The sequence below is a fragment of the Cynocephalus volans genome, chromosome 15, assembly GCF_027409185.1.
Source record: "Cynocephalus volans isolate mCynVol1 chromosome 15, mCynVol1.pri, whole genome shotgun sequence".
NCBI lineage: Eukaryota > Metazoa > Chordata > Mammalia > Dermoptera > Cynocephalidae > Cynocephalus > Cynocephalus volans.
Window position 1 is genome coordinate 10,757,629 of NC_084474.1, and position 27,413 is coordinate 10,785,041.

General features: G+C 39.3%; 1 protein-coding gene across 1 annotated transcript in view; it reads right to left on the reverse strand.

Annotated features, from left to right (window-relative positions):
- Positions 1–3,574: 3,574 nt before the first annotated feature.
- Positions 3,575–27,413, reverse strand: part of ST18 (ST18 C2H2C-type zinc finger transcription factor) — a 65,929-nt gene continuing 42,090 nt past the window's right edge. Inside the window, exons 13-19 of the mRNA XM_063079246.1 lie at positions 25,767–25,829; positions 25,584–25,664; positions 24,467–24,688; positions 14,488–14,576; positions 8,165–8,268; positions 6,131–6,274; positions 3,575–3,715 (exon numbers count right to left, since the gene is read on the reverse strand). Of these exons, the coding sequence (XP_062935316.1) occupies positions 3,575–3,715; positions 6,131–6,274; positions 8,165–8,268; positions 14,488–14,576; positions 24,467–24,688; positions 25,584–25,664; positions 25,767–25,829 (844 nt within the window). The remainder of the gene's footprint in view (positions 3,716–6,130; positions 6,275–8,164; positions 8,269–14,487; positions 14,577–24,466; positions 24,689–25,583; positions 25,665–25,766; positions 25,830–27,413) is intronic.

Here is a 27,413-nt window from a genome sequence, read left to right on the forward strand (position 1 = left end):
CTACCTCTCGCTTTCTCACTTCCCCCCAATTTTTTGAGGTTTCAGATGTGTGGAGCTAAGGACTGTCTCACCACCACGCCTTGGCACACGCACTTCCCGCCACCTGCAATGCCTTTTCCCAGACTCTCCCGGCTAATTCATAACAGTGCTTTCCCCAGGAAGTCAAAGTTTTTCGGGTAACCCTCACTCTGTTTTCACAGGAGCCCGTGTGTACCCAATCGCAACACGCATCACTTGTTATTTTGTTCCCCACGAGGCTGCGCTGATGCAGAAGTCAGGAAGTGGGTCTGGCACAAATGCGTTCTAAGTAAACATCTGCTGTATGTGCGGACAGATCCCACTCACCAGTCTTTCTTTATTTCCTATGCGATTGGTCCTCCTCTTCTGACATGTTGGTGACAGAGCTACAGACACCACTCATTGATATAAAATCTCAGTCAGGGCAAAGGGTAAGCTGAGAACCTGGCTGAGCAGATTTGTACCTTGTGATCCATTTTCACAGGATGTGCCTTATGCACATCTTTGGTGACTAAGAGAAAGTCATGTTGTGCATTAACTTTTCCATGCCAACCCCTGTTGTAAGAAGGTCTAACCAAGTACAGCCCTGGCTTTCCTCTGGGACCCAGACATCCCTTTAGTCAATTTGGCTTAATTACATGGATTACATGGATTTTTGCCACATTGAGTATAAGTGACAACTAGTCCTAAGGATGCATAAATCTGGGCAGAAACTGGAAAATTAAATTAGGCTGATTATTTGACATTAGATAGGAAAAACACATGGCAAAAGAGGGGCTGTCCAGAATTAATTATTATTTTTCTTTAATTTGAGCTCGATTAGCTTGTATGAATATAGAGATAAACTCAGTAACCAAAGCAATTTTGGAATCAAGAGGGTGGGGCCTAGATCTTATCACTCACTAGATCTGGGTGAATTCCCAGCTAGTGCTAGCAAAGGTGTTCCTTTGGCTAAAGGCATCCATGGTTCTGAAGATATATGTCAAAGGTGGAGACAACTTGTCAATTGGACAAGAGCCCTGTTCACTTGGGGTGAAAAAATAAACCAAAGGTTGTCTTACTGGTTGTCAGAACTACTGGTTGTCAGAACTACTTGTAGGCTGTAGTGCACTCATCTACCCCAATGGGCTCCTTCCAGAACAGTGGTTTTGTGGGATGGTGATACTGCCTCTGTATGGTAGCCTGAGAAACATCACAGCAAAAAATCATTATCAATTTTTATTTCCTACCATACACCAAATGTACAGCACTGAACACAATTTTGTTGCTTTGATGTAAGAAATATTAATTGTTTGGAGAAACAGTATACAAACAAACTACTTCAAATTAAAAAAAAAATGCATACATCATTGCCTTTTTGTTGTTTACAAAAGACCCAATTTACAGTATTGATCATTAACATAGTTGGAAAGAAAAATAATTCAGTGCACATTACAAAACACATCAAGTACAAAGGAGGCAAATAAATACAAACATACTTCACAAAATATCTTGCTCAGACTACGCAAACACAAATAAATTAACCTGAAGTCATAGTAAATTATAGTAATAAATACATAGGTTGGTAAGAGATTTCTTTTAAATTAAATAAAATATATAACAAACTTGTTAAAATATTTAGCAAATTAAACTTTTGCCTTTGTAATAAGTGAACTCATTTGTATGCATCTATGAAGTATTTTATAGCAAAATGTTTGCAAGTACATAACTTTAATAGAAAATTTTGTTTTGTGTCCCATTTATAATAAACAGCACATATGGTAGCTCTTTTTTTTTTGTAAATTGATTTTTAAATAAACACCGTTCCTACCTAAGAACAGACATCTCATTTTCACTAAACTAAGATTCAAGAGTTCAAACGAACCCCAAACCAAAGATAAGCCCCACTTAATGCATAACAATGACCACAGTTTCATGGGAGTGGAATTACTGTTGAGTATTACTTTTCATTTGTGCAGGTAACAGTAATAACAGTGGAATATATCAAGCCTGTGAATGCCATCACATTCAATCTAAATATCCATGAGGCTAATCAAAAATAAACACTTTTGTTATAGCACAGAAAATTACGCCCACATGAAGTTCATGTGTACATTTACACAGAGGCACATCTGCACATGAAATGTGTGTGCACACCAAAAAGGCAGTTTAGCTGGTTGTCTATACCTTTTCATTAAAAAAAATAAATATAAAAAAACTTTTGAAACAATGCTTCACTACTTTACAATCCCTGAAATAGACATTGCCTTTACTACAGCAACTACTAAACTCTGATCCATTCAGAAATGCAAGATTGCGGGCTCAATTTTATGTGTGGACAAATGTCTGTGAGTGTATACATGTGTGAATGTGCCTGTGTGTGTGAGTGTGTGTACTTTGTAGCACTTGTACTTCTAGGTAAAGATTTTTGTCAATCGAACATTGTCTTATTTCCTAAAGAGCCTGAGACCGATGTTGCCAGTGTTCAAAGTAATCACTCAGATTGAAGGAACATATTTTCATGTGTTACTATATTTTCCATTCCTTTCCAGTCAACTCAGTAAGATAAATGCTATTTCAGGGGATATGGTATCTACAAAATTTTCCATTTGGATGTGTTTGTATTTGCTAAGTACAAATCTACACCAATATTGTCACTTGTATATTGTACCAACATATGGCAGGAAAACCTGGCTGGTCACACCAACTCTCATTTCTCATCTTGGGATAGGAGTTGCCAACTATCTGATATGACTTGAAAAACAAACAGACAAATCTGCATCACTAAAAAAGCTTATGTTTCTTTAAAACATTTAAAGTAAATAATTCATATTAACTAAAACCTTACAGCCAAGTCGAATACTTTGCTGATTGCTATATTAAATTATTGCTAACAAATGGTGAGCAGGCTGTTTTCCAGCATCCTGTGCTTCTGTGAGTGCGAGTCCCCACTAGTGGGCGCCACTCACCTCCTCATCCTTCCCGCCGCTCGCCTTACTGCGAATTCGTTCATAAATACAAAAGCCAGTGGGAGGGGGGGAAAAGTGCGCAATAGAAATCAAACTCGACCATAGTGCAGTCCTCAGACGAGGATTTCCTTCACACTTTTTTGTTTTCTCATTTAAACCCAGCAAGATAGGTGATTTGAGAATAGCGTTTCTATTTAAATCCTATTGGAAAATAAATTAATAAACACACTTGTAAAAATATGGCAGACTTCAAAATGCAGTTAAAAGATAAAAAACTCTGTGATTAGTAATAAATAAAATATAAAAATGTCACATTTATTTTACATATACTTTACAAAAAAAGAGTGCAATGAAGAAATAAAAGAAAAACATATGAAAATAAATAAGATCTAATAATTGACTGCATTGCTTTTAATCCAAAGAGTCTATCATAGTTTTTTTTTTTTTTTTTTCTTTCCTTTTTGTGTCAGCTGGGGAAAATTAGTGCAACGTTGCAATTGTAAATGCAGTACGGCATCCTCTACGCCTTAGCAGTGTATGAACCCCTCACAGGTCCATCCGGAGTTTGCTGCTGTTGCTGATTTCTGGTGCCTGGCAGCGCTGCTATCCTACACGTGGATGCCCTTCACTGCCTGTTTGATACTTTCCAGTAGAGCTTTGCATTCCGGGGAATAGTCCCGTTCCAGATTGCTGTACATGTCTGTGAGCGTATTTACATATGCTTCAAAATTCTGCTCACTGATAGGTCCCTAAATAGAGACAAAATACATTGAACCAATCACAGTAGTTCAGGCTGAAGCAAGAACATCAGTAGTCTGGGAGGGGAGGCTCCACACTGGTGCTGGAGTTCGGGGAGATGGAGTGTGTGTTGGGGCTTACCATGGGATTAATGGGACTCGACTATGCAGTATTTGGGGTCGATTTGGAGCCATGTAAGGTAGACGTCTGGCTGCTGAGCTGGACTCTCTAAACTGCTCTACTTCTCCTGGGAGGCAGCTCAGCCTCAACTGCACATGCTCAGCACCAAAGCCACCCGCTGTTTGGGAAAGTGAAGGTTGGAGAGGCTGGGAGGAAGGTGTGCTTGTGCCCAGGGGCTCCTGTAACAGCACTGGGCTGACATTGAAGGAGTTTAAGGTTAGAGCAGGTTGCTCACTAACCAGTTGTAATGGAAAATTTTCCTCCTCCGTCCTCAGACACCTCGTTGTCCATTTTTACCTCTCAGCAGCATATATATATTTATATTATTATATAATTATATTTATTTTATTTGAATTTCTCTATCTCTTCAGGTAGAATATCAGTTTTACAAAGTCAAGGTTTGTTCAACCCTCATTCTTTTGGTGTGTTTTGGTGTCTCCTTGGCCTAATGTGAGGCTTCAAGGAGGACGTGCTCTGGGGGTGTCAGCTGCAGGAGTGAAGGGGGTGCAGAGGACACGCTCTGGGGGTGTCAGCTGCGGGAGTGGAGCGGGGTGCAGAGGACACGCTCTGGGGGTGTCAGCTGCAGGAGTGAAGGGGGTGCAGAGGACACGCTCTGGGGGTGTCAGCTGAGAGAGTGGAGTGGGGTGCAGAGGACACGCTCCGGGGGTGTCAGCTGCAGGAGTGGAGCGGGGTGCAGAGGACACGCTCTGGGGGTGTCAGCTGCAGGAGTGGGGGAGGGTGCAGAGGGCATGCACGTGGCCTGACCATCTTTGGTGCCTCCATTCTCCCACCTTTTTAAAAACACATGACATTTGCCTGTCTTGCTGCACAAGGTACTTGGACAAAAGGACTTTTAAAAGGTCTTAATACTATAGATATATCAGATATTATTGTTTTTGCTGCGACTTAGAAGGTAAGCTTTCTAAATTTGAAGATTATTTGGTTGTGCTTAGCAAAGCAGCGATCTAAGATATCAGTATTGTCCAGTCATGATTTTCTGTTCCCTTTAGTTTCTGCCTTTGCTGGGCCATGAGCTTCTTGGAGAATCATGGAACTGGACTAGGATTCAGGTAGCAGAGAGGACAAAGGCCAAGCTGTAAAGCCAGGCCCATCTGACTTGATCCAATTACGTAAACTCCCTGGGCTTTGACTTCCCCAGCTACAGAGTGGGAGTCCCTGTGCTTACTCTCTGGTGCCCCAGTGAACATTTCATGTGACCAGCTCTAACCTGCACAAGGTACAAGTATCTTATATGGTGCATACTTTTCTTAATGGCACTGGTGAAGAAAAAAATATTAAGCAATACACATTTGAAGTATGAGTCAGACAATGTTAATGAATAATGTTACACAAATATCCAATAATTACCTTAATACTAGCTATAGAGTAATAATTGATTTACTCATTATTACATTATTAATTTAGTTTTTGGTCATGAGACATATTGGGAATTAGGATGATGGCTCTGTGCTGGGAAGTCAGGTAAACTGAGGGATTTATAGCTTCAAGAAAACCAATTATATTTCCTCATTACATTGCTGCTTTTTAAAACCATTTTATATATAAAATTGGCAGCTTAGAAAACGTCAAGAATGTAGGCTCTGAGGAATTTTAAAGTATTCAACCAAGCAAACCCTTCCTCCAAAGATTTATTTATATTTATGAAAATCTAAAAAAAAAATCTAATTTTCTACGAATTCTAAATAGTTGCATACCTAAAATATACATTTAGATTTTGGAAATAAGGATTCTTTGCTCACTTATGTGCTTTTTATTCTATACGAGGAGAACTGAAGTATGTTCTTTATACTCTAGTATAAAGAAAGCACCAAGTCTACAGGGAGTTAGACTTTTTTTTTACAGTTCTCATGTTGGTGGATGACACTGATGGTTGGACCTCAGATTCTGCAAGCCTGGAATCTTCTACTTGGAAATACATTTTCAGTGAGGAAGCTCTGGCCTCCAATGTTCATATTACATTGTAAAACAAGCTTCAAATAAACTTTCATCTTTAAATGGCCTTGGCCTTTAAAAAAATCCTTGGCCTTAATATAATTTAAATATGTGTATCTACCATGTTCCCAGTGAGGGAGGTTATTATTGCATGTCAGAGCTGGGTGAAGTGTGGTAACTCTACGGCTGGGGACAGGTGTCCTCGAGCACTCTGCACTGGCAGCCCCTGGGTACTGCACAGTGACACGACAAATGCTTGTGAGGGAACAGCAGCGTTCTGGCCTCCCACTTACCATCTGCGGAAGCTGGATGTCGGCGAGGCTGGAGATGAGGGCCTGGCTCAGGCCGGCCAGCTCCTTCAGCAGACTCTCGTTGTTCTGTTCTATGAGCTTGTTCTCCTCCTCTATGCTCTTCAAGTTGCTCTCCATAGACGTGATCTGGAATGGAAATCGTTTGGAATATGAGAAGTAGAGTTTGGAAGGAGTACAGAAGGTTTCTCTCTGAAGGAAAGTGCATCCGCTGCATCTAAAACACCAAGGGATGCAAATGCCCCAACTTCGGTGCACACAGTGGCAGCCCCATCGTATTGCTCGAAGGGTTGCGATCACATTTCCTGATATCTTCAGCCCAGACTTCTCCATGAATTACAGATTCACCTTCTCCATGTGGCTGACCACAAGCTCAATATACCCCAAAGCAAACCTTTGCTATTTCCCCCAGACCTGCTCCACCCACAGTCTCTCCTCTCCAGCTGAAGGCAATTCCAATGTTGCTCAGACTTCGAAGCATGTCCAGGGCTCTTTTTCTGCCACACCCTTCAAAATACTCAGGAAGGGACCCCTGCCCCACCTGCACTGCTGCCACCTGGGCCACCCACCAGTGTGACTGTGTCACCTCATAGTGGCCCTGTGTCTGCCTTTGACCCCCTGCAATCTCTTCTTGGCCCTTCCTCAACACAGCCACCAGAATGAGTCTCTTCAAACACAAGTCAGAATGTAAGTTAAATGTGACTGTGTCACCCCTGGGCTCAACCCCCGCAGCAGTTCTGCATTCATTCAGAATAACTGTACAATGGCCCGAGAGGTCCAGGTGAACGGCCTGTGCTGCCTCCTAGACTCTTCTTCTAGAACACCTCGCCCACAGCCACACTCCCTCCCTGCTGTCGAAGCCTTCTTATGTCTCAGGGCATTTGCACTTGCCGTTTTATTCTGTCTGAAACACTCTCCCCCACACCTGCTTGGCTAACTTCTTCACTCCTCATCTTTGTAGACATGTTGCCCTCTGCCTGGGCCGGGTTGTCCTAGTTAATATTGAAACCCAGCTGCCCCTCCATCCCCTCCCCCTTCTACCATGCAACATATGTTCATTTATGATTTTTTTTTTGTTTACTGTCTGCATTTTACTTCTAGACTCTAAGCTCCATGAGGGCAGAGGACTTTGTGTTCTTTGCTGGTGGTTCTCAGGAGAAATGCCCATGATTTCTAAACCATAGCATCGAGCTCTTTGTATGGACCTGCAATTAATGGAACATTGTGACAATGGACACATTGGGTAAGGAAACCAAAACTACATTTCAGATGCATTAAAATCCTTTGTCTTAAGCTGCTGTGTGTGAGGACATCTGCGCAAGTCTGCAAGCATGGTGGAATAGAAGCCCTGCATGTCAGGAGAGTACAGAGGGACGGGGACAGATGCTCGATCCCATGCTTTGCCTCACTCTCTTCCTTCCAACTTGTTGCAATAGTTATTATTAATGTTTAAAAAATCTTGGACTAAACTTTTTATTTCCACTTGGGTAAATTTAATCAGGGGGTGGGGCAAATATTACAAAGGAGAACGCAGAATCAAGAAATTGCTTGGATTTTAGGGTAAAGAATTTGTTCAAGAAAATGTCTAGTAAGTATTTTCTAACAAATACTGACACATTCAGAAGTGTTCCAGAAAAATTAAATTAAAACATGGCTATACTTTCTTTGAATTTTGAATAAAACTAAGGACTCCTAGCTTCTCATCATGATTTTGTCTGAAGCACCACATGCTCACAGGACTTGTTAATTGTAGGGTGATTGGCTTTATTTGCTGTGAAAACTTTGATGCAGCCAGGGCAGAAACATGAGTGACTTTGCCTACAGCTGCTGAATCAGTAATGATCCCACGATCCACCTACTCAGGATTTTACAATAATTGTATAATCAAGAAAGGCCCAGCACATTCCTTCCAAGACAACAGCATATTTTCAGTCACAAAGTTTAAAAAGTTTGTTTTGTTTCCACTAAAGATTATGACTACTTTAAAGATAGCTAATTACTTTTTTTTTTTTTTTTAACCTGGGTCTGAAGTTTCATCATATCTGCTTCAATTTTAAGGTTGGATTCATTCAGTTCCTTTATTTCTTCATCCAAATGCCTAATCTCTTCATCACTCTCCATACCTATAAAGAGACAGACTTTCTTAGTTCAAACTGAAAATATGAGACTGTGGCAAATGTGAGTCATTTTACATTTCATTTGTGGCTTGCTAATTGAAACCGAGACTTTAAGGGCTGGCAGGTTGGCTTGGTTGGTTGGAGCAAGGTGTTCTAACACCAAGGTCAAGGGTTCTGATCCCCGTACCAACCAGCCACCGAAAAAGAAAAAATGAAAGTAAGACTTTAATGTGAAATGTTTTCATCAACACCACACATACTGAGGATCTTGAAAAAGTGAGTAAGAGGAGTTATGGGATTTTATACCTTTGTAAGAAAGAAAGAGACAGCAGGGAAGCATCACCCTTTAATGAGTTCCGTGGTGCTCGGGAGCGCAGAGGGGTCCATCCACAGGTGCTGTCGCTGTGGCAAGGGCCACGTTCCACTCTACCCTCTTCTCATGTGAACACACTGAGCCTCAGACAGGTTACACGAGGCCTCAGGAATCACTGACAGAAGGTAAACAACCTGCCCAAGTTCAAATTCAGAGGCAGAGCTGGGAGTAAATGCCAAAGCCCACGTATCCTCTGTACACAATGCTGCAAGAATAGCTAAGACATTAGTTATGCCGAGTAATTAAATATCCGTTTGGCTGAGTTACACCTTCCGACCCCAACTGCAGGCAGAGCTGCAGTGCAGGCATGTGTTCAGAGTCCAGGGACATGCAGTAGGGTTCTCTGCATGGACTTGGATGAGGAACCAATGCCACTTAGGGAAAGAACATCGGCTTTGGAGTTGGAATGCTGGCCGTGACTCCTGTTCTTGAACCTGGCGACGTCTTTGTGTTTCAGTTTCCTCTTGTAAAACAGGCACAACATGCACATTGAGAATGAGTGCTCTAAGTGTCACAGCAGGCTCTCAGTGAGGGGGGCTATTTTCCCATCATTATTTTGCAGAAGGAATATGAATAGCTTTTAAAGATTTTAAGAAGCTGGGGAAGGTAGTTAATATTAAGGATGCCAGAAGCAGGACTGAAGGTAATCTCAACAGTCCAGAAGAGTGAGTCTAAACCAGAGCTGACAACGAAGAGGGATAAATGGAAACTTCTGCATTTAGATGTAATAAGAGCAAGTTCATAGGAGGAGGATGGCAAAGACTTGGTTGAACAATTTGTTTGAAAGAGATCTAGGCTCTCATACTTTTCTGGGGTGGTACTTTGGAAAATAGTTATGACCCATTGAAGGTGAATGTTCACATTCTCTGTGACTCAGCAAGTCCATTCCTAGGTGTACACCCAAGACCAACCATTGCACAAGTACACAGGAGGCCTGCATATGATGTACACAGCAGTGCTGTCCACCAAAGCCCAACCTGGAGACAAGGTGCATGCACCCCCTACAAGGAAACAAGGTACATGCCCTCCACCGCTCCAAAAAAAAAACACCACCACACCGAAGAGAAAAAAAGTAAGCCCTGAAAGTTTACATACAGCCTGACAGAACAGGTACCATCATGCAGGTACTTACTTGCTTTATTGAAAAATGACCAACCACTTCATAAAAGTGGGCCATGCATGAAGCAAGGAAGAGTGTGTCGTAACACTGATCTAACTCTGGGCTCTGAGATTCAGTGAAAAGAAAACCAACCGACAGCTCAGATGTAGGTCCCTTAGTACCTAGATCAGTTTGAGTATGAGTCAACAGTGTGACATGGCTACAAAGACAACGATTAGTTTTACGAGGGACCACAGTAATGGAACTCCAGCATCTGGGACTCCGTGCATATTCTGTCCTGGCCGGCTGCGTGTGGAGAACTGGATTGCATTTCTGAGCACCTTATTTTACTGGCTGGTGCACTGCTGGAGGAATGTTCTCTCACACAACTGATAGGTAAGATCTAGGGAAGAAAAAATTAAAATATTTGGATTCTCAATGAAACAGGTATTTGGATTGCCATCGGCACTTCAATTTTCTAATTTGAGCAAATAAAAACTTCTCTTGCTATATTTCTTTGTCATATTGTTTTTCCTTTCTGTCTTTTTGCAGTAAAATTCCACTTCAGGGAATGGTATTTTTTTTACATAGTATCCAGTAAGGCAGACACCAATCAAAGAGACACAGAGTACATTAAGTGCCATGAAGGACATGCGCAGGGGCAGTGAGTTCCCTCACTGGAGAAGACTCACCTACTCTGAGACTTTAAAGACAAGAAGGAGGCAGGCAAATGAAAATAACCAGCAGAGAGCACAGAGGCGAGGTGGGGGAGGAAATGGGCACTCTGAGGATGGTAGGAAGGTGAGTTGGGGGAGTGGTCATGGGGGACCTCTCAGGGAGCTGGGGTTTATTCCCCTGGCAGTGGGAGCCAGTGAAGGATTTTAAGTGGGGAGTTGGTGTGACATGGATGACATTTCAAAAACATAATTCAAAGGTTTGAGTAGAGAATGGATTGAAGGGGAGACAGAGTAGAAGCCAGAAGACCAGTTAGGAGATTATCATTGGGGTCCTGGCTAGCTCTGATGGTGCCTTGCTCCACGGCCGTGAAGTGGGGGTAAAGTGAAGGGATGGACTCAAGATATAATTTATAGGCAGAATTTGCAAGACTTGTGATGGATTGGAGGTAGGGAAGACAGAGGGAGGAATCTGTCTTGACTACTCGCTTCTGTACGAGCAGGTGGGTGACTGCAGTGCCATTTGTTATGGGGAGGACCTGGGACAGCAACATGCAGTGGGATCGCTAAAAGTTCAACTTTGCCTACATAATGGGTTCTTGGTACTGGGATGTAGTTAGGATTGTTTCCCTGTTGTCCAGTGCAAGTGAAGATACCCAAGCCTCTTAATCAATATGGGGACATTTGGAGGATTCGTAACAACAAAAAGTGCCTGGAGCTTACAGGGAACAATGATCATGACAGGAGACTCCAAAAAAGAAACATTATCATAGGATCTAATACATAACAGGCTGTCCATAAATTCTCATGAAATTAATAAATGAATGAACTAATGTTTATTATGATTTCTGGGATTTGGGATGATATTTTAGGCACAGTATCAAATTAAGTCAATCTCCTTGTAATTTTTTTCTGCTAATACATTTCCTTATCTACTTCCACCAACCTCCTCTCCATACAGTCTTTAAGAGCCTTCTCTTGTCCTCAGTAAAGCATTTTACCATTGAGTGAAGCTGAGAGGATGCATACATTTTGAATTTCACTCTGTACTTCCAAATATTCGTATTTGATCCCTACAGAAAACCATGAGTAGAAACACTTACTACCTCATTTTGCAGATAGGGAAAGCAAGGTGCAAAGCATAGTTCCAGAGTATGTTCTTAACCATTATAATGCTACCTTTACTCATGGATATTTCATTTGTTTGGAAGTGTCAATAAAAAGTGTGCACTGATGTTCCTTTACAGATGGACTCATAGCAAAACATCAGGCTAGCTAGGTACTGCTGCTGATCAAGGAAACCAAATAAACTTTCTACTAAATATTGTACTGAACTATCCAATGACCCTGTTACTTTATAGAGCCCATCTATTTAAAAGCAAGAGAATATGCTTTCTTTTTAATCAATAATTCTAATTTTTACTCAGTACTAATCTGTGCCTAATTTGCATAATCAGGGATTACATAATTTATAATAATGTTTTCTTTATATTGTGTATAGTTATACAAGTGGTGTATATACCTGTGTATAGCAGGTGTACTCAACTTATAAGAGGTTTTAAGTAGTTACGGTTTTCATGTTATATGAATGAAACAATTCTATTATATTCCAAACAAAGTCCATTATATTTCTTGAGCGAACTTTTTTAATATTATTTACAGACTAAAGTTTTGCTTCTTTTCTTATTTAGTAGAAAATGAATTACTGTAAATTTGACTAGTTTGGTTACTAAAGGAGGGAAGAGAGTTAATATCCAGAAAGGAATGACATGTCACAATGTTTATAACACACTATTTTGTACATGGGAGGAGCTAGAAGGATCTACTCAATGTAAGAATATATGCATGCGTCAATCATCATGACTTTTACTCCTCCCCACACAGCACAGAATGACAACCTTTTTTTCTTGTACACATGACCTAATTTCACTATCAAAGACTAATAATGGTCTTAAAAAAATTAGCGTGGCAATTTAATTATGGCAAGGATGAAGAACTAAAGATCAATTTTTCTAAAATTAATGTAAACTTTTTTTGATATAGACTTTCCACAATGACATGGTTTGCAGATTATAATACCCTAAAACATCACCTAATTCAACTAATTGTGTGAATGATCCGTATCTAGTTTAATGTAACATAGTACCTAAGGTTAACGTTGTATGCACTTTATATTTTATTGTAGTTTTTTTTTTTTTTTTTAATGGCTGAGGGAGTGTTGAGTTACACTTGCTTTAGAGATCATCTGGAGAACAATTACTGTGGACACGCTTTAGGAGACCATGGGACGAAGCATTGTTAGAGCAGATTCCAAATCACTTCAGGTCCTCCTTGACCCTCAATGGACCACTCACCTGAACTCAGGTGGCTTTTTCTTCATGTAAGGTCACTGCAGGTTTGCAAGCTTCACAGAGCATCAGCCCTTGCCTCCTTAGACGGTAAAACCCTGTACTTTTCCAGTTTCCTGGCCACCAAGAATAACTGCACCTGCTCTTGTCCATGTGTCAACCATGAGGCTGCCAGTCCATGCCCTTTGACGGCTCCACTGAGGTTGCTGGATTTATAAAGGACCCTTGGAAGGGTGTGTGTTCAGTCCGGCTGCTCCTGGGTTACTGCGCAAGTCTGTGCTGGGTTCAGAGTTTGCTCTAAATTTACTTATGACTCTGGGATTCTCCTAATGATGATATCCGCCTCTGCTCCGACTTCTAAAGAGTGGAGTCATGCTCACACTCCTTCTGTACCCAGTGTGACCGGCTGGCCGTGCTGCTCCTCCCCAGTGCCCGTGGGCTTACTCCATCTTGCTTTCCTGTCTCTGATTTCCCTTCATCTCATTTTTGAATTAGTTTTTAAGAAGCTTTCTTTTATTATATGTAGCTTTGCACACCCTACCCTTTAAATATAGTTTGAAATAAGATGATGTATAAATAAATAAATAGAAGACATTGAATGGTCCCAATTTCATCACTGAAGACGTACTGAGAGGGGAGAGTATTTGAAGAGTGGGGAGTATTTCCGAGGAACAGCAAAGCATCTGGGGAAGCTCTTGCCGAGCATCCAAGTGCTGGAGAGAACACAGGAGGCGGCCGGTCCCTAACACCTGGGGCCTAGGCCCACTCGGCCTGAGAGTTGCTGCCCTTCAGCTTCTGGCAGGGAGCACTACAGAGGCAGAGCAGCCTCCAAGGGCCGCTCTCCAGAGACAGCAGATGAAGCCTCCGAAGAGGAACATTAGGAAGCTCTTGAGCACTTTACTCCCTTGGATACTGTGTACCTTCTTGTTAAAAAATCACACACACACAAATCAAGCAGATTAAGGAATGCTTTCAGAGAAATAAAGGGACCACAGTTAAAGTCGCTAGCACAATTCTAGTCATGCAAATACAGTAAAATCTCCAAAGCAAAGTAACTGCTTTGCCATTGTTTCTCAGATGCTTGAGATGCTGTAGAATAATCGCCGATGAAAACAACACGGACCCAAGATAACTGGAAATCTTCAGAAAAGCACTCAAGAATCAAAGGAATATCAGAGGATCCAAATAGAGAACTCAGAAGCGTCATCTTAACTTTTGATGGGAGTGACACTAATGAGTATGTAGGGAAATGTGGATATAGATATAGATGCTAAATTTAAATCATCTGGAATCGCTATAAAAATATCATTTTGAGCACAGCAGAACAGAATTTAAGGATTCAAATACAGATGTCAGAAACTTTCCTGAAATTTCATGGGGACTTATACCAGGAAAGCACATACACAGACACACACACAGACACGTGTACATGTGAGAGAAACTCATTTTGGAGACTGAAGGGCACAACTGCTACCAGCGTATCTTAATCCATCGTACACCATTGCCTGACTTTCTGTATTGGAGATCCGTATTAAAAAATAAGGAAGAAACCAAGAAATTGTTTTTTTTTTTAGATAAAGTTATAGTTTTAGTTCAAATCTGAGGAAATCCTTCTTCTTGTATATTAAAATCAGGCTTCCCATATAGAGCATACTTTGACATGCAGAACACTTTGGGGAGCTGGGGTCTAGACCTCGGTGGAGATGGTGACTTCCAGCTGCATGTGCTTACCCCCGGTTGCTTTCAGCTTGATGGTCATTAGTTCTTCAGAGACCTTGCCCTTTTTGATAGCTTGTGCATTGAGAGGACATCCAGATAGGCTGCAAAAACCGAAATTATAGTGATGTGTGAAATGCACATTATTTTATATAATAATGAGAAAGTTGTATTCACTACCTATTCATGTTTTTCCCTGCCTACTAATTACATTATAGCCCGTAGTCTCTTTGTAGAAAGTAACAAATATATATCTATTAAAGCAAAGGCAAAAGGCTCTTACTGAATAATGTGAAATGTTTTGTGGTTTTTTTTTTCTTAAATCGAAGTACAAATAGTTATTGCTGATTGTGATTTAATTTATTTTGTTAAAGTGCTACTCTTCTGTATTTATGTAAGTGCCCTTATTTGGTAGTAGTTACTTTATTTTCTGTAAATGTGGAATTGTACATATATATTATGAATAAGAATTGTTCCCAATTAATCAAAATTCCATAAGTAATAAAGCAGAATCTAGTTCTTTCTGAATTTAGTCTGATCTTTACAGAATGGCTCAAATTAATACAAGTGAAAAATAACTCGCCCCTCCCCATGGCAAATTCAGTTTGGTTATGGGTAAGTTTCTAATTTTTTCTTTAACTTTAAAACATTATTAGTCATTTAAAAAATCTCTACCGTGAAAAGAGACTAAAAAGAGCTGCTACAAGTATATTCAGATGTAATCACAGATGAGGGAAGTCTGTTATCCTGCAGGGCTGTTTATAACCTTTTTCATTTAATAGTTGCACTCTTCAGCAGGGATTCTTTTCTTTAATGTCATCTGTTTTATTTAAATTGCACCAGTATGATAATGGCAACTTTGAACAAAAATTGTTTTCCATCATTTGTGATCAGATAATTTTGTTGTTGTAAGCAGCCATTAATTCTTTGGCAATTTTGTTATGTTTCTGTAGAAACAATTTTTAGATCAAAATAAAAAGGATCACAACGAGCCATTTAAAATACTTTTCCCACAGAAATTTGATTACAACTCATCTATAAAACAATCATTTCAACCTTAAATTTGGGACACTTGGCTAAGTGAAAGAAAATACTCCTAAAGCAAAGCCCTTAATAAATGTTTGCTAAAGTATTTTTAATAAGACTAAATTCTCTTACTTTAAGGTTCTATGAAATATAAAAAAGGTAATATTATATATAAAGAGAAGTTTATGCAGTTTACCCAAATTCGATAAGCAATATTTTATTTTACACAGAAAAAGAAAATAATGAAAAGCACAAACTGAACTTAGAACTGAGTCTTCTATTTTTGGAAGCTTTTCACCGTAGACTGTGCTTTATATCTCTTGTATCTCTATATAAGCTTTATTATCTCTTTTTTTTTTTGAAGAGTTTGCAGAAGTCTGTCTTGTTTTATGTCACATATTGTATTCTCAGAAAATGGTCTCGAATAAGATGAATACTTAGTTGGTAACTTGGATATTTAAAGGTGACCTATAGTAAGTCCATTTGTAACATAATGATATTAACACCTCATTAGAATTTCACTACCCTGTCCTCTAAAGAATCTATTTTGTTTAGAGAACAGGCAGAAAATTTCCAGGATGAAATGGTGTTGTGGAAAAGTTAATGAAGGGTTCATCTAGAATTATGTGACTTAGAACCAAAGAATATGGTTAAGTGAGGTTTTGTTCTAAAAATGCCTCTTGAGAGAGAGATGTCGTCAAGAGGGCAGAATAGACAATTTCCAGCACCCTTCTCTCCACACATAACCAATTTACAACTATTAAAAAGCAAAGACTGCCAAGGAGAAGAGGAGCAAACATCCACAGAGCTTGTGAAGGCACAAGAGGCCACAGCAAAAGGGCGTAGGGATGGCAACTATTGTTCTAAGCCCTGGCTGCTTCTGAGCTGTCCTGATATGGAGGTGCAGAGTAGCTACCACACATGGATCAAAACCAGAAAAAGCCACAGTGGCACCCTTTGCATAAGCCTGCCTGGATTCTGAGGGGGAGAGGAGGGCTTCAGAGCACACCATTCCAGCCCACAGGCCAAAGACCACTAGCAGGATCCCCCAGGGCCCTCACAGGAGCAAGCAGCCAAAGGCAACTGGAGAAAGGTGCCTCTCAGAGGTCAGTGAGTTATCACAAGGGGCACATACATGCTCACCCCACAGAAAGTGGCTGGAGTGCAGGAGAAAGGCTGGCCACTGCAGGAACATTGGGCACAGCATGGGCAGCTGGTCTCAGTGGTAACTAGTCAGGGTATGACAGAACTGTAGGGGGCTTAATGTGCACGAAAAACTACGTCCCTGGCTGTAATTTCTACACAGCCCAGATCCAGGAGTGATGAACAACCTGTACTAAAATCTTCCCCAGAGAATCAGCATCAAAGCAACAATTTAGTTCAAGCACAGAGCTCAAGTTCTGGTCCCCACAGGAAGTTCTACCAATCTGAGAACTAATGTCAGGACAGTACGTAAGTTCCAGTGCAGAGTCTCAGCAGTGGTGATAGCTATTAATCCACCACAGAACAGAAAGAAATCCCCCACAGACCAGGGACAAACTCTAATATTAACTAGTAATGATCTAATGCAACTGAGGAATATCTATAACACCTAGAAGAGGTAGCAATCCCCTCGAATGCTCAGGCATCAACATAAAGACAAAAAGATCGAGAAAGAACAGAAAATTATGTAACCACCAAAGGAAACAAAAGCACCAGCAATGGACACAAAGGAACAGATCTATCAAATGTCAGACAGAGAATTCAGAGTAACTCTCTTAAGAATGTTAGGGAGTCAAAAGAAAATATAGGTAGAAATTAAATGATATCTGCAAAAAAATTCAGGAGCAGAACAGGAAACTTGACAAAGAAATAGAATCAACTAAAAAAAAAAAACAACAACTAGAAATTCTAGAAATAAAGAATACATTATCTGAATGGAAAAACTCAATAGAAAGCTCCAGCAGCAGACTTAATCAAACAGAGGAAAGAATCAGTGAGCTCAAAGATAAAACACACAAAATCACAGAACCAGAGGAGCAAAAAGAATAAGAAAAAATGAAACAGAAATACAACAAATGTGGAACTCCCTCAAGTGAGATAACCTCCACATACTTGGCATACCTGAAGGAGAGGAAAAAGGAAAAGATGTAGAAAGCATATTCAAGAAAATAATGACTGAAAATTTCCCAAGTATGGAGAAAAATGACAACATCCAGGTACAGGAAGCTCAGAGGTTGTCCAATTCAGTCCAAGGAGGAATGCAAGGCACATCATAATCAAATTATCAAAAACCAAAGACAGAAAAAGAATATTGAGAGCAGCAAGAGAAAAGAAACATGTAATATTCACTGGAGGCCCAATATATCTCTCAGTGGATTTCTCAGTGGAAGCCCTACAGGCCAAAAGAGAGTGGGATGATATATTCACATTGCTGAAGGAAAAAGACTGTCAGCCAAGAATTCTGTATCCAGCAAACTGACCTTTAAATATGAAGGAGAAATAAAGTTGTTTCAAGACAAGCAAAAGCTAAGGAATTCATCAACACTCAATCTGCCTTACAAGAAATGCTAAACGGAGTCTTTCAATCTAAAATACAATGATGCTAACAGTAACAAGAAAGCATTTGAAGGTAAACAACTCATTAGTAAAGTAAGTTCACAGACAACCTCAGAACACTCCAATGTTGTAGGCATGGTGAGTAAACTGCTTACATCCTCAGTTTGAAGACTAAAGGACAAACCTAACAAGACACTAACATACACAGCAACCATATAAGACAAAGGCAATATTAAAAGATGTAACTTGAAACAACAAACTGTTAAAAAGTGGGGAGTAGGGGAGATAACGCCAAAGTGTAAGGTTGGCTTTGGATTTTTCTTTTTTGTTAGATATGACAGTTAAGTTGTTATTAGTCTTAAATAATCTCTTATAACTATAACATGTTTTTGTAAGCCTCATGGTAATCATAACACAAAAACATAAAAGTGACATCCTAAAAATAGAGAAAAATCAAAATGTAAATCTAGAGAAAACCACTCAACCACAAGGGAAGATAACAAGATTGGAAAAATGGAAAAAAAGGACCTACAAAACAACCAGAAAAAAAAAATAGTGAAATTGCAATAATGAGTGCTGTATATTAATAATAACCCTAACTATAATTGGATTAAATGACCCAATTAAAAGACACAGAGTGACTCAACGGATTATAAAACAGGAACAGCAATATTCTGCCTACAGGAAACTCACTTAAAAAATAAAGACACACACTGACTGAAACTGAAGGGATGGAAGAAGATATTTCATGCAAATGGAAACAAAAAAGAGCAGGAATAGTTACATTCATATCAGATAAAATAGACTTCAAGTCAAGGAAAGTAAAAAATAGATAAGGAAGGTCATTATGTAATGATAAAGGGATCAATTCAACAAGCGAATATAACAATTCTAAATATATATGTACCCAACTCTGGAGCACCAAGTTATATAAAGCAATTACTATTAGACCTAACAGGAGAGATAAACTCCAATATTTGGGGACTTTAATACACCACTTTCAGCAAAGGACCAATCATCTAGACAGAAAATTAACCAGGAAACAACAGAATTAATCTCTACTATAGTCTAACTTGATCTAACTGATATTTATAGAACATTTCATCCAACAGCTGCAGAATACACATTCTTCTCAGCAGCACATGGAACATTCTCTAGAATAGACCATATGTTAGGTCACAAAACAAGTCTCAACAAATTAAAAAAATGGAAATCATATCAACTACCTTGTCTGATCGCAATAGAACTAGAAATTAACAACAGAAGGGACACTAGAAACCATACAAATATATGGAAATTGAACACTATATTTCTAAACAACAGTTGGGTCAAAGAAGAAATCAAGAAGGAAATTAAGAAATTCCTAGGGACAAATGAAAATGAAAACACAACATATCAGATTTATGGGATACAGTGAAAGCAGTTCTAAGAGGGAAGTTTATATCAATAAAAGCCTACATCAACAAAGAAGAAAGACTCCAAATAAACAACCTAACATTTCACCTCAAGGATCTGGAAAAGGAAGAACAAATTAACCCCAAATCAATTGAAGGAGAGAAATAACAAAGATCAGAGCAGAAATAAATAAATTAGAGATAAAAAATACAAAAGATCAATGAAACAAAGAGTTGGGTTTTTTTAAAAGAAAAATAATCAATAAACCTTTAGCTAGACTAATGAAGGAAAAAGAGAAAAGACTGAAATAAATAAAACCAGAAATGAAAAAGGAGACATTACAATTGATGTCATAGAAATACAAAGGATCATAAGAGACTACTATGAACAAATATATACAAAAAAACTGGAAAACCTACAAGAAATGGATAAATTCCTGAACACATACAACTTACCAAAGTTGGACCATGAAGAACAAGAAAACCTAAACAGACCAATAACAAGTAATGAGATTTAAGCAGTAATAAAATGTCTCCCAACAAAGAAAACCCCAGATGGCTTCACTGCCAAATTCTACCAAATATTTAAGGAAAAACTAATACTAATTCTTCTCAAACTCTTCCAAAAAATTGAAGAGGAAGACATACTTCCAAACATTCAAAGAAGCCAGCATTTCCCTCAAACCAAAACCGAAAAAGGGCACAACAAAAAAAGAAAACTGCAGACCAATATCCCTAATGAACACAGATGTGAAAATCCTGAACAAAATACTAGCAAACAGAAGCCAGCATACCAGCCAGCTGCAAAAACAAACAAACAGAATCCAGCAACACATTAAAAAATCATTCACCATGATGAAGTGGGATTCATCTCAGGGAGGCAAGGATAATTCAACATAATTGATGAACATGATACATCACATCAACAGAGTGAAGAAAAATAACTATATGATCATTTCAATAGATGCAGAAAAATGATTTGATAAAATCCAACACCCTTTCATGATAAAAACACTCAACAGATTAGGGAGAGAAGGAATGTCCCTCAACACAGTAAAGGCCATATATGACAAACCACAGCTAATATCATACTGAATGGACAAAAATTGGAGGCTTTTCCTTTAAGATCTGGAACAAAACAAGGATGCCCAATTTCCCCACTTTTATTCAACATAGTGCTAGAAGTTCTAGCCAGTGCAATAAGGCAAGAGAAAACAATAAAAGGAAATCAAATTGAAGAGGAGGAATTCAAAATATCTCTATCTGCAGACGACATGATCATGTACACAGAAAATTCTAAAAATATCATCAAAAAATTACTAGAAGTAATAAATGAATTCAGCATAGTGGTGGGATACAAAATGAACACAAATAAATCAATAGCCTTCCTATATGCCAATAATAAACTATAAATCAAGAAAGTAATCCCATTCACAATAGCTACCAAAAAAATGAAATACCTATGAGTAAATTTAATGAAGGAGGTAAAAGACCTCTACAGTGAAATCTACAAAGCATTGGTGAAAAAAGTTGAAGAGAACACAAATAAATGGAAAGATATCCCACATTCATAGATTGGAAGAATTAACATCATCAAAATCTCCGTATTACCCAAAGAAGACTACACATTCAATCCAATCCCTATCAGAATACCAATGACATTCTTCACAGAAATAGAAAAAACAATCTTAAAAGTTGTATGGAACCACAAAAGACCTTGTATACCTAGAGCAATCTTGAATAAAAAGAACAAAGTTGGAGGCCTCACACTCCATGACTTTAAAGTATACCACAAAGCGATAGTAACCAAAACAGCATGGTACTAGCGTAAAAACAAACAGATTGACCAATGAAACAGAATAGAGAGCACCTATATAAACCTATATAAACCCACATATTTACAGCCAAGTGATTTTCAACAAAGGTGCTAAAAATATACAATGGAGAAAGGACAGATTCTTCAACAAATGGTGCTGGGAAAACTGGATATCCACATGCAGAACTGTGCAACTACACCCCTCTCACCATACACAAAAATCAACTCAAAATAGATCAAAGATCCAAATTTAAGGCCCCAAACTACAAAACTACTAGAAGAAAACTTAGAGAAAATGCTACACTAAATGGGAGTGGGCAGCGCTTTTTTGACCAAGACTACAAAGGCACAGGCAACTAAAACAAAAATACACAAATGGGACTACATCAAATTGAAAAGCTTCTGCACAGCAAGGGACACTATCAACAAAGTGAAGAGACAAGTGTTTTCACACTACACATCAGACAAGAGGCTTATATATTCTGGGGCTTATATATCCAGAATATATGAGGAATTTAAACAACTCAACAGCAAAAAACACACAAATAACCTAATTAAAAAGTGGGCAAAGGACCCAAACAGACATTTCTCAAAAGAAGACACACAAATGGCCAACAGGCAAATGAAAAAATACTCAACATCACTAATCATCAGAGAAATGCAAATAAAACCACAGTGAGATATTATCTCACCCCAGTCAGAATGGCTTTTATCACAAAGACAAAAAATAAATGTTGGCAAAGATGTGGAGAAAGGGGAACTCTCCTACATTGTTGGTGGGAGTGTAAATTGGTACGGCCACTGTGGAAAAGAGCATGGAAGTTCCTCAGAGAACTAAACATAGATCTACCTATGACCCAGCTATTCCATTACTGGGTAAATAGCCAAAGGAAATGAAATCAATATATCAAAAAGACACCTGCACTCCCATGTTCACTGCAGCACTATTCACAATAGCCACAAGACGGGATCCACCTAGGTGTCTATCAATGGATGAATGGAGAAAAAAGCTGCAGTATATATACACAATGGAATACTACTCAGCTATCAAAAAAAAAATGATACCCTATCATTTGCAGCAGCCTGGATGGAACTGGAAACCATCGTGTTAAGTGAAGTAAGTCAGGCGGGAAAAAGACAAATACTGCATGATCTCACTCACATGTGGAATCTTAAAAAAAAAAGTGGTTTCTCATAGAAGTAGAGAGTAGAAAAATGTTTACTAGAGGCTGGGAGGGGACAGCAGGAGGGCAAGGGGAGGTGCTGGGCTAACAGGTACAAAACTATGCTGTCTACCCTAAGTGAATCATTGTGCAGTATACGCACATATTGAAACAACACACTATACCCCACAAACATGTACAAGTAAATATTAAAAAATTTTTAAAAATGCCACTTGATGTTTTGTATCTTCCAGAGTAGTTATATCTTCCAGGATATAAAACAAATCTTAATCACAAAATAAGTAAAAGCAAGGTAACAGTTCCCAAGAGAGGAGCATTACCTTGAACTGAAGGCTAATAGATACCCAGCTTTTTAAAATGTAATTTTGCCACGTTTTTAACTTTTCATAAACAGAATCACACCACACATATTGCTCAGCAGCTTGTCCTGCCCAGCACTGGGTTGTAATGTTCACCTCTGTGGATGCGCTTTATTTTCAGCACCGTGTGGCAGTGCCTGTGGGTGGCAGTGCCCGTGGGTGGCAGCACCCGTGGGTGGCAGCACCCGTGGGTAACAGCGCCCGTGCTATTTATTTACCCACTTGACTGTCAGTAGGCACACGGGCTGTTTCTAGTTTGGACTTAACAGAGCACTGCCGCCAGAAATTCTCAGACAGGTCTCTGGGTTTTAATACGCAAGAAGCCCTCTGACAGTTCACGGCTGGGTGCTCGGGCATGTTCATTTGTTCTTTTTCAACTTGACTTTTTAAGGACAATTTGCATCCTAAAGTGCCCTACCAGCTACTCTTCCACCTGCAGTGTATCAGCGTCCCTGCTGCTCCACGTCCTCACCAAGCCTTGATGTCACCTTTGAAACTTCTTCATATGTTTTAAAGATAATTCCATTCTTGTCCACTGAGGGATGTGTGCACCACAGCACAGCATTAGTATTTCATTATCAGTATCAACGTGGGTATTACTGAGGTCATTACAAGAAAGTAAAGCTACTGAGCAGCAAACGTACCATGAAGCATGCCTGACTTGTGATGGCTGCCCCTGAATACGAAATAATGATTCAAACTCAGGATAAAACAACGTGTGCTGTTGTGGAAATGAGCCTGCATCCCCAAACCATCAAAAAATAAACCGCTTGAAAAATTCATGGTTTCTCCCTAAGCAGGTTCTGTTGCATATGCTTTAAATATGCATTTCCTGGAAGGCTCCGTTTACTACCATCGATATAGATCTTTAGAACTGAACAAAACGTCACAGTGCCCCGACTGTGCTCAGTTTGCTACTTCTCACAAGCAAAGCGTCAGGGGTCCCTGAAGCTTTACTGGGTTTTACATCAGCGTTGTGCACAGTGACCCGCAAGCCTAAAAGGGCCCACTGCCTGGAGAAAGACACGGGGAGTCTTCTAGCTCTTTTCCTTTAGGTGGATTGTGAACCAAAAAGCAGGACTAAGATCACTGTTGCCCAAGAGAGAGCTTGGCTAAAATACGTGACACTCGGTGACAGCGGGATTCAGTCATGGTGAGGCTGTGAAAGGGTTTTCTAAATGTCGCCTTGTTCTGTGCACGTGGCAGTTGCTGTGCTGTTTTCTTTCTGGCTGCTTTGGGTGAGTCACATCTTCCCGGCAGCAAAATAACTACAATTTTGGCCTGAAATTGAGCCAGTTCATGCGAGGGAGGGAATGATATAAATAGGTAAAGTGAAAGTTTACAATTACATAACATAATAGAGTAGATATCAGCACTTGGAACTAAAGGGAACAATTAAAAGACTAAACCATTTTTAAAAAGCAGCATAAGCAATAATTTAGACTACAAAAAACAAATGCACAGTTTCTAGAGCACTTGAAAATGGTGTAGTGAATGGAAAAAATAACATTTTTCAGTCTTCAGACCGGTCAAATATCTATGTAGCAAGACTCAATATTGTGAAATCAAAGTGCTTTTTTAGGAGGGATTTTCCCCCCAACTCCACTTCCCCCAAGCAAACCAGGTGATGACCAATCACAACAGCACCACAATAAAAAGACAGAAAACAAATGTTACCTTCTGTGGGTGACGAAAACATTGTTCACATGGCCCAGCCCATTGCAGCCTGGCAAGGGACAGTGTGGCAGCTCTTGTTTGTTCAGTTTCCAGGAGAGTGAGGCCCCATTGAGAGGATTCTCCTTCTGTCTCTTGGCAGCAAGGGGACAGCCAGAAGCTGTGCGGTGTGATGTGTATTTACCTGATATGTGACCTTGGCCATCACACCCTATCACAGGACATCTAGAGAGACACAGCAGAGACATTACCAGCTGGGAAGAAGGCAGTGACAGTCCCATACGATACAGAAGGCAAGCCATGAGATCAGAGAGATTTAAGAGATGCCACCACAACTAGCAGAAGAGCATTGTGTCAGTGGTAATCATGGTGTGCAGGCTCTGAGCTAAGCAGTTTTCATGCATTATCTCATCTCATAGTCACTGCAAACCTACCGAGTAGAGATATTATCCCATTTTGTAGGTGGGAAAAATGAGACTAATAGAGCTTAGGTAACTTGTTGCCCATTTTACAAGAAGCAGAGCCAAGTTCATGCTCACATTTTTCAGCTCAAGAGCCAACCACATAAGGACTACGCTATATTGCTTCTGTACAAAGACCAAGAGAATAAATTGTTAACTGCCTTGATTAATGTTACACAGCACATCACTCAAACTGGAATTTTCATTTCCAAATGTTTAAACATTGTGTTTAGAAATGTTATAGAGAAAGCCACTTAGATTTCTACAGCTACATATACATATATCACCCAAGACTTGGTAGCATATTTCTTAGAGGAGGGAATTCAATTTAGATACAATTTCATCTTAAGCAAAATTAAAGTTTCAGGGGAAAATGCTGCCGTATTTGTCATTCTATAGCATTTCTCCAATGCTACTTTCCTTGGGAAAAGTGTAAACATTCGTCCTTTTCTTTTGCATTAACCAAAAGCTGTGAGGACACGGCTATAAATGAGAGATTTTCTCAAATCTCCAAACAATCTGACTCTCGATTGGAGTCCCTGTGTTTAATAGGGGGACCCTCCCCGCAACCCCATCAATGCTCAGTGGCATGCCAGTCAAGGTCCCTCCCATTTGGCCAACAAGTTACCGCTGACTCAGATGCCTCAACTGGCACTTACTTAAGTTCAGGGTCTTCTTTCTCTTCCTTGGTAGGGGTCATTTTGACACCACCTTTCCTTGCACGAGGGCAGCCAGACAAGCTAAAATATGTACCCGACAAAACAAAACAAAGCCATGTGATCTCACTGACTACTGCTGCCGACAAGCTGATTTCCACCTCTCGGAAATGGGGTCACTCCTACCTTCTGTGGGAAGCGTAGTTGCCAGTCACGTGCCCTGAACCATCACAACCTGGGGTGGGACACCTGGAAAACACGGGAGCAGAGCATGGGCCTTGGGGTGGTGGTGGAGGGAGGGGAAGCAGGACGCAGTCCAGTAGATCTAAGCAGAATGACTTGCTTCTTATGGGACTCTCTTTGCTTAAAAATAATTAACTTTTGGTAAAGAATATGTTTTTAAAGAAAATTCTAAGATATATAACTACCGAGTGATGCTTGGTAGACAACGTATTAGTTATTTATTGTATTTTAAACCTTATATTGGAAGGACCTTGAAAGTCAGCCCACAACTTACTGCTGAGCTCTGTCTATATCATATAAAGTTCTTATTTTCATGTAAGAAGAAAAGTTCTCCAGGCTGTTTATATGAACAATTTTTTTGCTCTGATATACTATACTATCACGATAATCCATTAATTTTAGATGAACAGCAGTGGTATATGTGAACTTCAGAGACTTGAAGCATTAATATGATTAGCCAAAAAACCTGAATGATTTGCACCTGGTGTGTCCTGCCTCATGGCTCAAGTTAAATGGTCTTTGGGAAAATCTACCAGAGTAGTAGATTATTGACAATCAGCCATTAAATGTAGAAGAAGGGTGAAAGAGAAAGGGAAATCCAGTTGGACCGCTGATTAGGAATAGGTTTCAAAATGTACTTGAATACAAAAATGTATACAGATTTCACCTTTCTGTTGCCTTTTAAAGAAATCCTCAATACAAATGAAAACACAGAGGCCACTGTGAAATAGTTGCTTTTCTGAAGGTTTTCATAGACTTTATCTTCATTTATTATTTCACATTTACGCTCACCATCGTTTAGATCTCTACTCAAACAAGAGTTCCATTTGAGAAAAACAATCCAAAGGAAAATGCGAATACTATCCCTTTTCTTAAATTCTGTCCCACTGAACTTTCATGGAATGCTTTTATGTCCAATGTTGAGGAAGAAAATTAGGAAGTACTTTTTTCAAATAAAATATAAAATCAGCACACATCTTTTCCAGCTAAGCACAGAAACCTGCACTGAGTCTTTGATCAATCATTTAAAGACATAATATGTATCAGGGTACTTCAAAAAGTTCATGAAAAAATAGAATTGAAAGATAATACTAATCTTTCCAATAATTTTTTGAAGTACACTCATGTTCTCTACTATAACAAAGGCTTTCATGCTAGTCTTTTTCTATTAACTTTTTTTTAATGAAATGATAGTTTACTAGTATATTGCAATTATGGAAACACCTGTGCCAAATAACCTTTTTTGATGATTCTCCTTAAATACCTAAACAATTGGTCAATGAAATGTCTCTTTTTTTCCTTGTACAGAAAAACCAAACATATTACTTACTAGACAGCTATACCAAACATGTAAATACTGAATATTGCTATAGGATAGGACTTCTCAATTTGCATGTTTTCATTGTATTATCCACATTTTTTCTAGAAATAATGTTTAGAGAAAATACTTAGGACAATCAATAGCTATAGTTAAGATGTGGCAATGTAGAAGTTTAGAACAATTAAATAAGATATTCTGGTACACCTCACTTTTCAATCTGTTAATTATTAGTCTCTACTTAACATTCTTATATTTCAGTCTAGAGAAAA